Here is a 16,868-nt window from a genome sequence, read left to right as displayed (position 1 = left end):
TCAGAAGTAGAAGACAACTTCTGTTACCTAGGAGACCAAGTTAGCAGTGGGTAGAGGAAGTTCTGAAAATGTAGTTGCTAGGATAAGAACAGGCTGAGCAAAGTTCAGAGAGCTTCTACCTTTGTTGGTAAATAAGGGCCTCCTAGAAATAGCAGCCAAATTTCTCTCAGATCATCTAGGGAAAAAGTACTCATACAATATGATAGTCCTAGATTCTAGGAAAATATAGAATGATCAAGACAGGAATACCTGCTCAGAGACAACTTGGCAGTTAAACAACAACCAACAACAAAAAAACACTCACTATACATTAAAAAAAAAAAAGTCAAACAATTACAAAGTAACAAAAACCAGATCTGTGTCTGATGTGATTTACCTGGATGTATATTTGCATGTACACACTTTTGAAGAGCTTCTGCGGCTGCTGTGCACTCATATATTCCAGTGGGTGTTAGCAGATCTCCGTCCATAAGGGCTCTCGTATGTTTGATGTCAAGGTCCAACGTGCTCTAGTTGAGAAGTTACAGAGAAATGCATTAACACCTCTGCTCAATCAATACAAACGTAGACTGTTTTATAACAAAGCAAAAGAGAAAGAAACAAGAAACAAAATACACCACACACACATGCACATACATATACACATCTGACTCACTCACCCCTTCTCTTATTATTACCAATGTTGTGTAAGGTGGCAACCCAGCAGAAATGCCAGCATGCCAGGCAACAAGCAGAGCAGCATTTTGTCCATCTTTACATTCTGAATCCAAATGTCACCAGGGTCAACTTTGCCTTTTATTCTTTCAAGGTTGATAACATCAGTACCAGTGGAACACTGGGGTCGATCTAATCAACTTAGACCATCAGCCAAACTCTGAGACCACTATTACCTATGTCTGTGTTAAAATGGTGAGCTGGCAGAATTGTTAGCATGTCAGGCAAAATGCTTAGCAGCTTTACATATAGCTCTTTACTTTCTGAGTTCAAAGTTCAAGTAATGTCAAGATTAACTTTGCCTTTCATCTTTCATCCTTTCAGGGTCAACAAAATAAGTACCAGTTGTGCACTGGGGGGTTAATGTAATTGACTATTCCTCTCCCCTACAACTGTGGGCCTTTGTGCCAAAATTTGAAACTATTATCACCAATGTTGCATCCAACCCTCCCAGGCCTCACATAATCACTATGTATAGTCCTTCCTACTCAGAACGTCAGCTTCTAGAATCTTCCCTCTACTCATGTCTTTCCTACAGTTACTGTCTTACAGAATATATCACTGTTTTCGAAGATATCTGAACACTGAACATAAAAACACATGATAGTCCATGATACTACATATTCAATACTTCTAACAATGAAATTATCAAAAAACACACGCTGTAAGCTAAGGAGTCAAAATGGATTCAACAAGAAAGAAGATATCCAACAAAGAATGAGAATGAATTTTGATTTGTGTTTTACTTACAACCAAAGTGTCCAGTTCATGTAAAAGCTTCTCATAGTTTTTGTTCCTCAATGTGATGAGTATGTCTTTGTCCTTCATTACTTCCATCTGGTCTTTTACATTCTGTTTTGAAATTAGGTTTATGATAAATATATAAGTTTTGGAAGTGCACTTCACACATTATCATTTATTACAGATACACATTACACATAAACATGTACATAGACACAATAGGAAGCTTGATTGCCCATATTCTAAACTGTACTTTTCTTTTGTGTGTGTGTGTGTGTGTGCACATGCGCATACACTGGTGTCATGTAAAAAGCACCTACCACACTCTGTAAAGTGATTGGTGTTAGGAAGTGCATCTAGCTATAGAAACCAAGCCAAATCAGACTGGGGTCTGATGCAGCACTCCTGCTTGCCAGCTCTGGTCAAACTGTCCAACCCATGCCAGCATGGTAAACAGACATTAAATGATGATGCTAGTGTATGTGTGTGTGTGTGATAAATCATTATCATCGTTGATTTTTACATATATTGATGTATTATTATTAACATTATCTCATATTAAAATTATATTACTATATTAACATATTTCATCATTACACACAATTAATTTTATACAGGTCCATGAAGCAGCAGTCCTATATGACAAGTACCAACTGAATTTCCATGATGTGCCAATATGGACATGGAGCAACCACAGTGGGTCATCCAGATTGTATTTAGATAGCGTATTTGTTAGGTCAGAGGATAGGGATAGCATAGGTTGTCCATAATTTAAATTGGTCGGCTACACAGATCACAAATTTGTGATATACTCAGTCAATTTAGATAGGACCCATAAACAGGGACCCAGTTACTGGAAGTTGAATGCATCCATACTGACTCACAAAGACTACAGGGACCAGATTAGCAGCAGTTGACAGGCGCTATCGTCAACAACCGGTGGTGGATCACTCTGAAGAGAGCAATTAGAGTATAATGGATAGTGTTGAGCAAAGATTTAGCAATACAAAGAAATAGATTAGGAGAACTAGTTAGCAAACTAGAAGAGGCTATTAGTAAAGGCATCATGATTGACATGTTAGCAGTGAGAATGACCCTTGACCATTTCTTTGAGGCAAAACACGAATGGTGCATATTAAGAGCTAAGGCTTATGCATTAAAACATAAAGGAACTAAAGCTGTCCAATGGGCCTGAACAGTAGAGACGTGACGTGGAAACAAAACCACGATCAAGTCTTTGACAGATCAAGATGGATGTGTGCAGCTTTCCAGCAGCACTTTACACCACTGTTTGAGGAGGGTGATGGGTCGATGGCAGTAGTGAAGTTTACTTTGTACCTAGATGGCCTACCACGGCTCTTGGTGACGAACACGAGATTCTGCAAAAAGCCAATTACAGCCTCTCAAATATGAGAGAGATGAGCGACTGCACAAGTCACAAATCTCCTGGTTTGGATGGTCTGCCCTATGAATTCTATGTTTACATGCCAGATTTGTTTGGCAGCTTCTTGGTACATCATCATCATCATCATCATCGTTTAAGGTCCGCTTTCCATGCTAGCATGGGTTGGACGATTTGACTGAGGACTGGTGAAACTGGATGGCAACACCAGGCTCCAATCTAATTTGGCAGAGTTTCTACAGCTGGATGCCCTTCCTAACGCCAACCACTCAGAGAGTGTAGTGGGTGCTTTTACGTGTCACCCGCACGAAGGCCAATATATATATATGTTTGTGTGTATGTACATATATATATATATATTATGTAAGGTATAAGTTAGAGGTGTTAAGCCCTCTAAGGGATAGAAGTATCCGGAGGCACTCCTGGTAATTACCTCAGTAAGTATGGTCCTCGGTATAAGGTATACGGCAGCAGGTAATTTAAGAGGTAAACCGTCTAAAGTAACTGGCAGCAGAATAGGAGAATTCCTAGTGCTGTTAGCTGGGGTGTGGTAACACTGCTGAGAGAGGATGCTGACAATGGGGATGTGCTAGGGAATTTTCAGCCCATAACTCTGCTAAGCACAAAGTTTAAAATTTTGGCCAAGGTGTTAGCAATAAGGTTGGCGCTTGTCGGTGGTAGTATGGTCAGAGAGGCACAAACGTGTGCAATCCCAAGCAGGTCTACCTACAACAACCTACACCTTATGCAATACATCATAGAGAGGGCTAAAACTAAAGCTGGTATTGGCGGGGCCCTGATCAATTTATAACAGTTGAAAGCTTTTGATAGGGTAGACAATCACTACTTGGAAGCTGTCCTTAAAGCAGCCAGTTTCGGATCCATTTTCAGAGGCTGGATTACTGCAATGCACAGTGGCACCTGCTCGGTGGTCAAAGTAAATGGCCACCTATCGGAACCGCATGTTCGGTCTGTCAGGGCTGCCTGCTGTCACCTACTCTGTATGTAGTGGCTCCAAGCCACTGTTGCAGAAGTTGGAACAGTTAAGAGGCCTCCCTTTCGAAATTGAACTCAGGAGGGCAGTGTCTGCATATGCAGACGACATCACCATCAAGGTGTCATATGCCTCTGAAATGAAGACAGTTAGCTCCATTGCAAAGGAATTAGTTGCAGGGGTTAAAATCAATGCCGAAAAGTCAGTGGAATTGTGACTGGGCACCTGGTAAGGCAGATCGATGTCATCAGACGGTGTCATTGGATGCTGGACTAAACTGCTTGGGGTTTTATTTGGTCCCAACCTCCAGGTGGATAAGAATTGGGAAGAGGTGACGAACAGGGTGACCTCTCTTGCCCAGAAATGGGCAGAAAGGAAATTGTCCCTGAAAGGTCAGGCAGAGGTGGTGAATGCCTACATCACCTCTGTCATTATTTATCATCTGACCATCGTGCCATGCCCCAGTTACCGCATGATTAGATTGGAGCATATCCTGTTTATTTTCTTGTGGAAGGGACGCATTCCAATGGTCAGGTAGTCGGTCTGCTGCCAACTTCCTTTGCATGGCAGCTTAGGCATGCCATGGCTTTTAATGCACAGATATGTATTCAGGTTGCATCACCTGCAGCGATTTCTAGAAGGTGAACTTGTGTGGGCTCCGTTTGTGGGACATGCCTTTCCACAGCTCGTCTCCTTGACGGAGCTGCAGTCCTGGGTAAAGGATAGGCTGAGACTGGGCACCTGACACTCAGAATGTCATCAGATGCTCACTGTCCTCTACAGTGAGCGTGGGCAATAGAATCAGTGGATGTTCCACTTTGGATATCTACAGAGTTATTAAAAGTAAAGATCTGGTAATGTTGACAGATTTTCCAATGAAGCTAACCAGCTTCTCTATCATGCCTCAGTAGGTATCCTATAAATAGCACTGTACATTCTGTTTGCACATAAATGCTGGTGCCAGCTTGGAAAACTACATATGATGATGATGTATGTGTATATATATATATATATATATATATATATATATATATATATGTATATATGTATATATATCTTTTACTTGTCTTAATCACTTGACTGTGGCCATGCTAGGGCACCACCTATCAATCGATCCCAGTACTTATTTTTCTTTTTAAAGCCTGTTACTTATTCTATCAGTCTCCTTTACCAAACTGTTAAGTTATGGAGACATAAACACACCAACACTTGTTGTCAAGCAGTAGTGAGGGACAAACACAGACACAAATACATACATGGATATATACATATATATATGTATGCATGTATATATATATATATATATATATATATATATATATATATATATATATATATATATATGTGTGTGTGTGTGTGTGTGTGTGTGCACAACAGGCTTCTTTCAGTTTCCGTCTACCAAATCTACTCACAAGGCTTTGGTCAACCTGAGTCTATAGTAGAAGACACTTGCCCAAGGTGCCATGCAGTGGGACTGAACCTAGAACCATGTTGTTGGGAAGCAAGCTTCTTACCACATAGCCATGCCTGTATAGAAAGATAAATATCTATGAATTAGGAGGAATCGAAATATGGTTTCAAGCTTCCCATGAAGTAACCTTCTACAATGCTTATCTTGCTATGGTAACTTTCTACAGTTCTCACCATACTAAGTTTTAAAAGAAAAATTTAAAATGTCCCAACAGAAAGAAATCAATAAAAAGAATTAACACTTACTTTAAGAATAGCATCATAACCATTGAGTTTAGCTTCAATATCAGAAGCTTGCTGGATTCCATCATCAAGTAAACGCATCAGGTTCAAAACTTGATCTTCAGAGCCCATGATGGAATGGATGTTGGCCTAGAACCAGAGAAGTGCATCAAAATTACTAAGAATCTTTAAGATAAATATCAAATTCTAAAAGTCGCCTAGGAAGGGAGGAAGGGAGGAAGGAAGGGAGGGGGAAGGGAGGGAGGGAGGGAGGGAGAGAGGGAGGGAGGGAGGGACGAAGGAAGGAAGGAAGGAAGGAAGGAAGGAAGGAAGGAAGGAAGGAAGGAAGGAAGGAAGGAAGGAAAAAGATTTTTACTAGTTATAAAAATGATGATGATGAAGATGATGATGATGATGAGGAGGTAATAACTGTAATAACTTGTTATAAGAGAAAGACATTGGTGATTCTACTTACACCATCCAGCATGGACAGCTGCTTGGAGAGCTGCTCAGAAAAGGCTTCTGCATTACTGATAGCCATTTGGCACTCAGACATGAGGAGCTCAAGATCAGCTTCTTCTTTACTAGAGAGAGCTTGGTAGTCTTCATCAACCATAGCAATGTCATCAGTACCAGCAGCTATCTGACTCTGTCCTGATGGACGAGATACTTCTGTTGAAGATAAAGTACAAAGGAACACATGAATGGCACACACTGTGAGGAAGTACCTCAAATGTATAGAGCTATACACACACACATATACACTGACACACACACATATATAAGTGTGTGTATATATTTATAACTGTGTGTATATATTAATAACTAGCTGGTGTACCCAGTAATTCCCAGGGGTAAAAATGTTCTATTGAAATGCCTTATTACTTTAATATAAGAAAGCAATTTCGTTATAACTGCCACAAATGGTGTATTCTCCGTTGCAAAAAATTGCAAAAAAACTGGCAGCTGGAGGAGGAAAAGATTGTTGGAGGTTGGTGAGAGAGGTTTTTGGAGGTTGGCAAGAAAGTACTGTGATTCGTCATGGCATTTTAAAGGTGAACTTTATGAAGAGTGCAACAATGACATTCACATTCACTGATGATCACTCTCAGTAACTGCCTTTAGCTTATGAGATTCTTGTTTTTATAACTATCGAAAAGCAGCCAGAAGGATAGACATTGTTGAGAACAAATGATTTTGTTGGAGGTCTGTTATCTCCATTCCAGCCCCTGATGGCCTAGAAGAGGTTAGAAGGGTCAAGTGGCAAAGACATTATTCTGCTTAGCAAAGGCATCTGGGAAATGTATAACTGCTGCCATTCACAGAAAAACTATTGTTTTACCGTGAGAGAAGCACTGTTGAAGAGTTAAGTGAAATTTGGCAATCGAGGATTGAATCCACGCTATGCCTGCATGAAGCCGCTACAAATACGTTGTGGAATAAAAAATTTATCTACTGCCATGGAAAAAGAATAACTGTAAAAATACAGAATTATCGGAGTAATGGGCATTCAAAAAAGTATGTATGTATAGAAATGTATGAATGAAGTCTTTAAGGTTTAAGATGCAAATCGAGGAAGTGCAATAATAATATTTAGCAGTTCAAAACTGGGTAGTGAAATGCAGAATTAGGTCAGCTGATCATGAGAATCAAATATCGATTGTTTCACTAAAATCTGCAGGCATTTCGTCTACAATTTCACCAATTACTATCCATTGCCCTTCATGAACATTAGTATAAAAACCAACCAATGGCAACAGAGATAAGAAAGCAAAACCGTGAGATATTTAGAGTTGACTCTGCACATTTAAACCCTCAAAAGGTTTACTTTAGGATTTTCATCTCAGTGAGGTGTACTCTACATGTATTGGGGGGGGGGGGGGGGGTCACTCTTCTTCTGATATATAACCTGGTACTAATGTGAACAATCAATATTAAAACAACTAAATATATTTAATTATCCACACTACCTTCCAACAATGTCTTTGGAATATTCAGGAAGTCAGCTTTCTGCACGTGGTATCTTTGACTTAGCTAAAAACAAAAAATTGTAATTATTATTATTGTTATTATCAATATCATCCACATCAATACAAATTTACTAATTCATAACTAACTTAACAAGGAAAACAGTTTCTTGCTTAGTTACTTAAAGGAAATTACCAATTTTTCATTCTGATTAAGAAAGTCTATTATTATTTCAAACTTTAACAGCATGAATGTTACAATAGTCTGGGGAATCTATACTTGTATACATTTGTATTTCAGTATGCCCTATATATATGTGTATGAGTGTATGGGTATACACCCCTCAACACTACCTAATCTTGACAGTCATCACCTACTTTTCCCTGCTTTCCCTCCACCTATCAACTACTGCTCAACCCTTTCCTTCATTATATTTTTCCCCTCACCCATTTCCCATCGCTAACCATTTCTCATTCTCTCCATACATTCTTACAACTTCTATCCACCCTCTCTTCTTCTGTAACTATTCACCTCTCTTCACCTTCTAGTGCCCTGAGGGTAATTAGAAGGTGAACTAGAAGTGTGAACCCCATGCTTTACTATTGTACCTCCTTTTCTTCCTCCACCCCACCCAACCTTCTATAAAATAAGTAGTCATGAAGCTCATCAACAGCTACATGAACCTGTTTGGTTCTGGCCCCTTCTTGAATACTTTGGTTTCTTATCTTCTAGCATAAAGCCACTTACCTTAAATGTAACCCCACTCAATTGAAGATCCTAGTCTTGTAAGCTACATAGCAACCTCATAAGTGCTAGTACCATGAAAAAGCATCCAGTATATTTTACCACCATGGGTAATATTAGGAAATATGACATACATGTAGCAATTATAATTTAATTTTTATCAAATATCTTGATGCTTATACAAAATGATGAAATAAAAACTAATTTTCAAAACGAAAATATTCATTAATTTAAAATAAACTGAATAAAATAAATTTTTCATTTGTCTAGCTCTTCCCATACCAACTGTATCATTTATTTCCTCTCTTTAAACAATCAACATGCCAAGTTGTGCTTGATGGAACTTTGATGCATTCAGTCATTGTCCTAATAAAAGAAACAACCCAAGTACAATCCAGGGGATTACCGTGGCTCCTTTCAACCACCTAGGAGATATCAACTTCACTAATGAAAGAATAAAGTGTATATAAAACTTATTTCATCTAATATTTTCTATAAAACTTCGATATTTTCCCCACAGGAATTTTAAAAATACAACACAAACAGTTCAAATGTATATGAAAATTGAGAAAAAGCTAACATTTTATAAGTATAGGGAAATACTGGTGCTATGTAAAAAGCACTCAGTTCACTCTGTAAGGGGGTTTGTGTTAGGAAGGGCATCCAGCTGTAAAAATCCTGCCAAAACAGTCAGTGAAGCCTAGTGCAGTCTTCTACTTAGCCAGTTCCTGTCAAACCATGCAATCCATGCCACCATGGAGAACAAACATTAGATGATGATAATGATGATGATGATGATGAATAACTCTGTTGGAAATAACCATTATTATTGATGACAAGAGTTTACCCTAGGTTTATAGGAAGATGAATAGTTTCAGAAGAGACCACAACTGCTATAGACATCCATTGGTCCAAGCAAAGAGTTGTGCTTTAGCTGAGGAAGCTAGAACTTACCCTCCAAAGGCAGGATATAAAACTGGACTTCTCAGTCATGCTACTGGCCACCCATTTGTAAACTTTCTCAAAATGGAGGTCAAATTCTGCAATTTCTGAAAACTGGAACACAAAAAATATTTCATTAAAAATAAAAGCTAAAATTAACAACACTGAACTTAAGTAAATTACAAACACAGTTCATTGCTTATGCACACATACATGCGCACACATTCAAATTCATTCACATATAAATATGTAAGCATGTGTGTATGCATGTATTTGTATAAAAATATATCTACTGTAGCAATATCTAGCATGTTTACACAATATTTAATTGAAGGTTTTTCAGAAGATGAGGATTTATTGTGGCATACATTTTATTTCTTTATTTAGATACAGATAGGGCTTTGCAGTTAAGAAGTTCATTTCTCAACCAAGTGATTTTAGGTTCAGTCCCACTTACACAGTACATTAGACAAATGTTTGACTGTAACTCTGGTAGATGTAAACTGTGCAAAGTTCATTGTGTGAGTGTGTCCATATATATATATATATATATATATATATATATATATACATGCATATCTGTGTGAATGTTTATGTTGCATTTTGCAAAATATAGCATCCACAATATGTGAAGTTTGACAATTCCTTGACAAGAAATCATCCAATAGATCTCTACTTTTACAGACATGTGGAATCAGTAAAAAAAATTCCTTATTTGCAAAACAAGGGTTAGCACCAGCAAGAACATCCAGTTGTAAGATTATTAACATGTATTCATTTAACCTATGCTATCATAGAAAAAAAAAACATAAAATGAAGGTACAAACAAATTTATTTCTGTATTTTCTGCCCAGACGACCATGTTCACTCCAATCCATAACAATATTATATCTATTAACAGAAAAGTCATTCTACATTACATGTGAAACTAGACAGAACACATCTAATTTCTCTCTTTCTCTCTAATTCTATTTATGATTTATATTCTCTGATGTGGCTCTGTGGGAAGAAGTTTGCTTCCCAAACTTATAGCTCTAGATTCAGTCCCACTGAGTGGCACCTTCGGTGTCTTCTACTACAGCCACAGACTAACCAAAGCCTTATGAGTGAATGAGGTAGACAGAAACTAAAACAAGCCCATCATGTATTTGTGTGTGTGTGCTTTCATGTCTTCACATCATGCGATAGTTGTAAAATGATTTTCAGTCATACAAGCTTGTCAGAAAGAGCAATGTGATCCCAAATTCAGCTAGGTGGAGATAAGACATATCTGGTATTGTGGCTTGCACCAATCATTCAGCTAATTATCTACATTGACCAGAGATCATCCATGGGCTAAAAACCAACAAATGTAATACTTACTTTATTGACATCTTTGCCATCGACCACTTTCAGTTCTCTAAGAAACCAGGACAACTTTTTCTTATATGATTCGCCCTTGTCTGCTTTCTTCAGTTGGTAGATATGAGCTTGAACAGGGCTATCAACAGTCACTGAAATAAAGTTAAGAGACATCGAGATAGAATAGTGTATAGTATATCATATTGTATGAGTTTTTTTACAGTGTTATACTGAGTATAACACACACACACTCCAGTGTATACACACACACTTCTTTCACTTTCTTTTTTCCTCTCCATTTGCCTCTCTTAACTTCTTTTGTTTTTACCAGTTTCTCAACATCTTAAGGACTTTCCAGCTTCCCCAAACGTTTTGCTAGTGTTGTGAAATTTCTAAAATGCTTCTCTCAGAATTCACAATTTTTCTTACAGAATTCTTCCTCAGATGTTTCACCAACATTTTTGAGATTTCTAAATAACTTCTCTCTCAGAACTAGTAAAAGCATTTCTTCTACCAATGTCTTTTATAATCATTCATTTTTCTCTGACCTCTTCTCTTCTCTCCTTAAACCTTTTCTCCTACTTTTACTTCTTTTGTTCATATCTCCCAAGCAACAGTGTCTTGCATTCAAACCCCTGCACACACTTCTTTGCACTATCCACATTCTTACCTTCCCTTTAACTTGAAACACACACCTGCTCTCACCTCCTCACATCTTCACTTTCCCCATACACACTTTACAATCACACATCAACACCTCACACCCCCTCTAGCCTACACTACTATACTTCCACACCTGCACATTTCTACATGCAGACACCCCCCCCCCAAAAAAAAAAACACACACAACTCCACTGTTTGATCATTTTCAAACACTTCTTAACTCCCCACCTACACCCCCACATGAACCACATTCCTGCCTGGCTCATATCCCATTTTCTCTCTCTCTCTCTCTCTCATTGATTTCACTTCCTCGCTGATGAAAGACTAATGCCCAAAACATTAAGACTCTCCTTTTCTTAAACATTAACCAAATGCAGTATTTGTTAAACTTTGTCCTGCCTGACCAAAGGCAATACTAAATACATAGATTTTATGATTATATTTAAATATTTGATATGCATTACCTAACACCATAAATTCTGCTTACTGTCAATGAGAAATGGGGTAGTTAGAGTGATGTTTTTTTGCTGTTTTTTTTCGTGGTAAACGGGAGTGATATTCAGACTTACCTGCTGCACACAAGAAACTACTCTTTTTCTTCTTTCCTGCTTTTGCAACATGAACTAGGCCAACAAGTCTTTCTTCAGCGGGAAGAAATACCTCCCGCTGAAGTGTGTGTTTAATTGCTGTCATTACTGTAAGAAAGAGAAATAAAAAAACACTTGTATACAATTCTATGTGTGTGCATATAGACATTCATGGGAATGTCACTGCATGTGCATAGGTTTGTTTTAACCTTTTAACTGTGAAATTAAATTTTATGGTTATTCCAGTAATTATGTTAAATATCTAACAAAACTTAGATTTGGTATTTTCTGCAAGTTATGTTAACTCAGTGAATTTGACTGATTCCAACAAAAAATAGTTTCAAACATGACATTGCACAACAAAAGGTAGTTTGGTATATAAAACTGCTTTCCACAGTTAAGGGTAATGAAATTTTGAGTGGATATATCTGATTTCCATAGAAAAACAGTTAACAGCTTTTAATATTTTAATGGTTCTTCAGAAGTTCTATTATATAATCTGTGGTTAAGAAGCTGGCTTCCTAGCTATGCGGTCTTGAGTTCTGTCCCACTGTACAGCTCCTTGGGTAAGTGTCTTCTATTATAGCTTCAAGCCAACCAAAGAATTGTGAGTGGCTTTGGTAGATAGAAACTGAAAGGATCCTATCATATATTCCACTATGGGATCAGCTTGAAAAATTGTTAGGATATTAAGATATTTTTTTAACATGACACCAATGGTAGCCTTAAGCAACAAATAAAGAAATTTTATGCAAATGTGTGTAAGTCATTAATAAATGAATAAAATCCATTCTCTGTGTGTATTTTCTATATCACTCCGTAGCAACATACCAATTTCACTTGGCAACAATACTGTGGACAGTTTCAATCTGCAAGATTCTGCTGACTGACACTACCACTATCCTTCTTCCTAAGCCTGAAGAATGGCTCCTTTTTTTTTTTTTGAACCTCAAGACCTCAAAATATGTCATAACAATCATCTCATCATCTCAAAATACCTGCGATAACAATTTCATACTTCATCAAAGAAATCTTAACAACTTGACAATTCTTCCATAACTTATTTCTGAGAGCAGAAACGGTTGAGTTCTGTACAATCAAGAGAAAAATTAATAGATTTTACTCTATTCTTTTCTACTCTAGGCACAAGGCCTGAAAGTTTTTGGGAGGAGGGAGCCAGTCGATTAGATTGACCTCAGTACGCAACTGGTACTTAATTTATCAACCGCGAAAAATGAAAGTCAAAGTCGACCTTGGCAGAATTTCGACTTTGCCTTTCATTCCTTCAGTGTCAATAAATTAAGTACCAGTTGCGTACTGGGGTCGATCTAATCGACTGACCCCACTCCCCAAAAATTTCAGGCCTTGTACCTAGAGTAGAAAAGTTTTTACTCTATCGCTGCCTCTGTACCATTGTGTCACTCAAAGTACTTGATTTTCAATGACCAAGTTCAAATACCTCATAGATAATGTTTTAACCCAAGACAGCTCTAATCAAATAGATCTATATAATCAAAGGCATTCAAATCATGACCATCCAATCTTTTTTCTTTTTTTTACCTCAAACTATGTTATCCAATGCGTCCATTTTTAACAGCCGATGTGGTATAATGAAAATTTTGCTGCTAATTTTGGCAGGTCAAACAACTTTGTAAAAGTTCCTTCTTCGGTAATTTCTTACAGTAACTAGCTAAGTTATCAAAACTGATGGCATCTAAAAACATATCTGCTTTAATCTATTATTATATCTTATTTCTAGGTTAATTATATCTTATTTTTAGGTTAATTAGAACTGTTCATTGACTTTGAGAAGTTTATTAAACGATGGGTGTTTCCTTTATGGAGGGAAAGACTGAGAAAAGTGAAGAAATAACAATAATGATGGCTCTCATGGCTTCTGATCTTAACTGATTGGAAGTGTTATCATGTACATGTTTTGTCTTGGTATAAAAAATGAGCTACAGCAAATATTCTGCTTAATACCACAGATTTGCTTGTCAGTTGTTTGACCTTAGCCAGTTGAGCATGTCCCTTTGTGGCTGACGATATGTGCATCTCTGATCACGAGCAGAAGTAGTGGGGGAGCATCATAGCCATGCATTAAGAAGAATTCTTTGGGGTTTGAATAGTTCACCTCTGGAAACATGGGTGTTTTGTACAACATTCTTAAACAACCCTTATTCAGGGACCTTTTGAGCAGGATGGGCTACTTGACCTGAAAAAAATTCTAACTGGACCCCACCTGCAAGGTCATGCACTGTTTATCATGATATGAGATTACCCTGTCGTGCACATTTGATTGTGATGCATGTGCCTGGTGTACCCTTATCAGACGGATAGTCATGATAGGTATACTGGGCTTCATATATTTGTACCCCAGTGTCACTTTGACGGCATGTGCTGCTCTCTTACTCAATGATGATGATGATAAAGAAGAAGAAATAGAATTATAAAGACTACCGTATGACAATTTTATAATATACTATCACATAAAAGAATATAATAGGCTAAAACATATTTTAGTAGTGTAAAATCTTCTGAGTTCTTCAAAGCTTACAAATGTTTTTTGTTTTTGGTCGCAGCCAGAGTTCCAAGCATGTTATCATAAATGGAGAAACGGGGAGGAGTATATTAAAAGATGCAATGACTGTTATTTAATTATTATTATGTGGATAAGTGGGGTGGGGGAACAATGTTGATCAAGCTGGCAGAATCGTTAGCACGCCAGGCAAAATGCTTAGCAGCATTTCGTCTGTCTTTACGTTCCGGGATCAAAATCCGCCTAGGTCGACTTTGCCTTTCATCCTTCCATGGTCGATAAGAACCAGTTGAGTACTAGGGTCGATGTAATCGACTTACTCCAACCCCTGAAATTGCTGGCTTTGTGCCAACATTTGAAAGCAGTATATATGTATAAAGATGCTGAGTTTCAAAATAAAAACATGTTGATATGTTGAGGTTCCTAACACTGACGCTCGTTAAACGTCACTTAATACTCTCCTTTTTAATAAATTGAAAATATCAGAGCTGCTAGCGGTGACAAGAAGACAATGGAAAACTTAAAAGGTGACGTTATTTCTATCATAATTCTATTCACATCTTGGGTACATAAGAGCAATGGTTCTCAACCGGGGTCCATATGACCCTTTAAGGGTTCATACAAGATTTATAAGATTTTGTCGTTAACATTTATGTGCAATAAATTGGTTTTACAATACACAAAATATTTTAACAATTCTTGCAATACAATTTCTAATAATATTCAATTATGAAAACATAACAGGATTTTTTAAACATCGAATGGCAACTGGAAGGGGTCTAATAAAGCAAAATGGGAATTAAAGGGGTACATAGGTAAAAAAAAAAAAATGGTTGAGAAACACTGCATCAGAGAAATAAACCAGACTTCAATGACTAATTTCTGCCCATAACTCAAGTCTCAAATTGCCGAGTGAATGGTCGACTCGCTAGAAATAGCAGCCTATTCTCTCTATAAATTAAGTCTACTCCCCTTAAAAAGAAGAACACATTTGATAATGAGGTTCTGAAATGAAGAAGGGCGGGATGGTCACGGTTTGAATGTTTTTGATCACAGAGTTGCTCGATACCGGATTGACTTAGGGTTAAACAACGGTAACGTAGTTACTAGATTTGTGGGAGGGGTCGTACTTAGCCCAGGATTATCCTGTCTAGAATACAGGTGCTTTATTTACACACTTTCACTTGCAAATGTTTGTGTATTACACCGCTAAATATATATATTAGCCTATCATAAATATTATAGATATAAGGTAAATTTTTAGGGTGTAATTGTAAAAATTTACCAAATATAATGCATAATATTTAAATAACGTTTAAGAAATTTGTCCAAAATATTCAGACGACAAATCTTTTATAAGCTACATCAAGCGAAAGAATTGTTTTATTAATATTTGTAGCTCAAATCATAAAATATTACATTAACTAATGCAGAGATAATGAAAAAGACGGCTCAGACTTACTGTTCGGTTATTTTTGTAGAAGTCAAATAAATAAAGATTTCCTCTTTTTATTATTATTTTTATTTTTACATTTTCACAAATACGCCATTATGCTCGATAGCGAGGCTACCGGACGTAACTAATGCATAATATCAAAAACCAGTTTGTTTATGATTCGATTAGTTGTGGCTTTGGTAACTTCACTATAAATTATCCACTATCTATATTTTTTTGTTTGTAACACTGATAAATTATACGCACGTATATATATATATATATATATATATATATATATTTTCCGTATTCCCGAGCGTCATACTAATATATACTTTTGTTATTTACACCACCTGTCCTCGTCTGTTGTTATTTTTTGTATATTCTCCCATATATATATATATATATATATATATATATATACACACACACACACACACACACATAATATATATACATACAATCATACAAAACCCTTTTTTTGTATTTATTTTTACTCGCATATATATATATATATATATATATATATATATATATATATATATATATATATATATATATATATATACGTGTATAAGGGATGACCACGAGGTGGACATCCAATATGCTAGAAAGAGGTCATCAATTACCCAAGCACAAAGAAAAATATTTTCTGAATTTTCAGATTTTTTTATTTGCTAGGCCACTTGGTTTTAAATTGTATTAATATATATGTATTATTTATATAGATAGGGTGATAAATTGAATATTAATACAATTTAAAACCAAGTGGCCTAGCAAATAAAAAAATCTGAAAATTCAGAAAAAATTTTCTTTGTGCTTGGGTAATTGATGACTTCTTTCTAGCATATTGGATGTCCACCTAGTGGTCATCCCTTATACACGTGTATATATATATGTATATATATTATGTGTGTGTGTATATATATATATTTATATATATATATATATATATATATATATATACATGCATATAATTTGTCAGTGTTACAAACAAAAAAAAGAAAATAGATAATGGATAATTTATATATATAGATAGATAGAGAGAGAGAGAGAGAGAGAGCATCAGTAGTTCATATATCTGAAAAAGAAGTACATTCTAAGTC

The 16,868-nt window shown here is 36.5% G+C and overlaps 1 protein-coding gene across 2 annotated transcripts in view; it reads right to left on the bottom strand.

Moving 5' to 3' along the window:
* LOC106878086 (exocyst complex component 1) overlaps nucleotides 1–15,890 on the bottom strand; it is a 61,001-nt gene extending 45,111 nt beyond the window's left edge. For both annotated transcript variants that reach the window (XM_089355453.1, XM_089355454.1), the window contains exons 1-9: nucleotides 15,790–15,890; nucleotides 11,771–11,896; nucleotides 10,560–10,690; nucleotides 9,210–9,311; nucleotides 7,514–7,577; nucleotides 6,019–6,215; nucleotides 5,568–5,693; nucleotides 1,465–1,566; nucleotides 377–509 (exon numbers count right to left, since the gene is read on the bottom strand). In XM_089355453.1, the coding sequence (XP_089211579.1) occupies nucleotides 377–509; nucleotides 1,465–1,566; nucleotides 5,568–5,693; nucleotides 6,019–6,215; nucleotides 7,514–7,577; nucleotides 9,210–9,311; nucleotides 10,560–10,690; nucleotides 11,771–11,894 (979 nt within the window). In that variant the 5' untranslated portion in view covers nucleotides 11,895–11,896; nucleotides 15,790–15,890. The remainder of the gene's footprint in view (nucleotides 1–376; nucleotides 510–1,464; nucleotides 1,567–5,567; nucleotides 5,694–6,018; nucleotides 6,216–7,513; nucleotides 7,578–9,209; nucleotides 9,312–10,559; nucleotides 10,691–11,770; nucleotides 11,897–15,789) is intronic.
* Nucleotides 15,891–16,868: the final 978 nt, after the last annotated feature.

This window comes from Octopus bimaculoides, chromosome 7 (assembly GCF_046866305.1).
Source record: "Octopus bimaculoides isolate indiv1 chromosome 7, ASM4686630v1, whole genome shotgun sequence".
NCBI classification, from domain to species: domain Eukaryota; kingdom Metazoa; phylum Mollusca; class Cephalopoda; order Octopoda; family Octopodidae; genus Octopus; species Octopus bimaculoides.
Note: the sequence above shows the minus strand (reverse complement) of the source record. Positions and strands in the feature narration are given on the sequence as shown.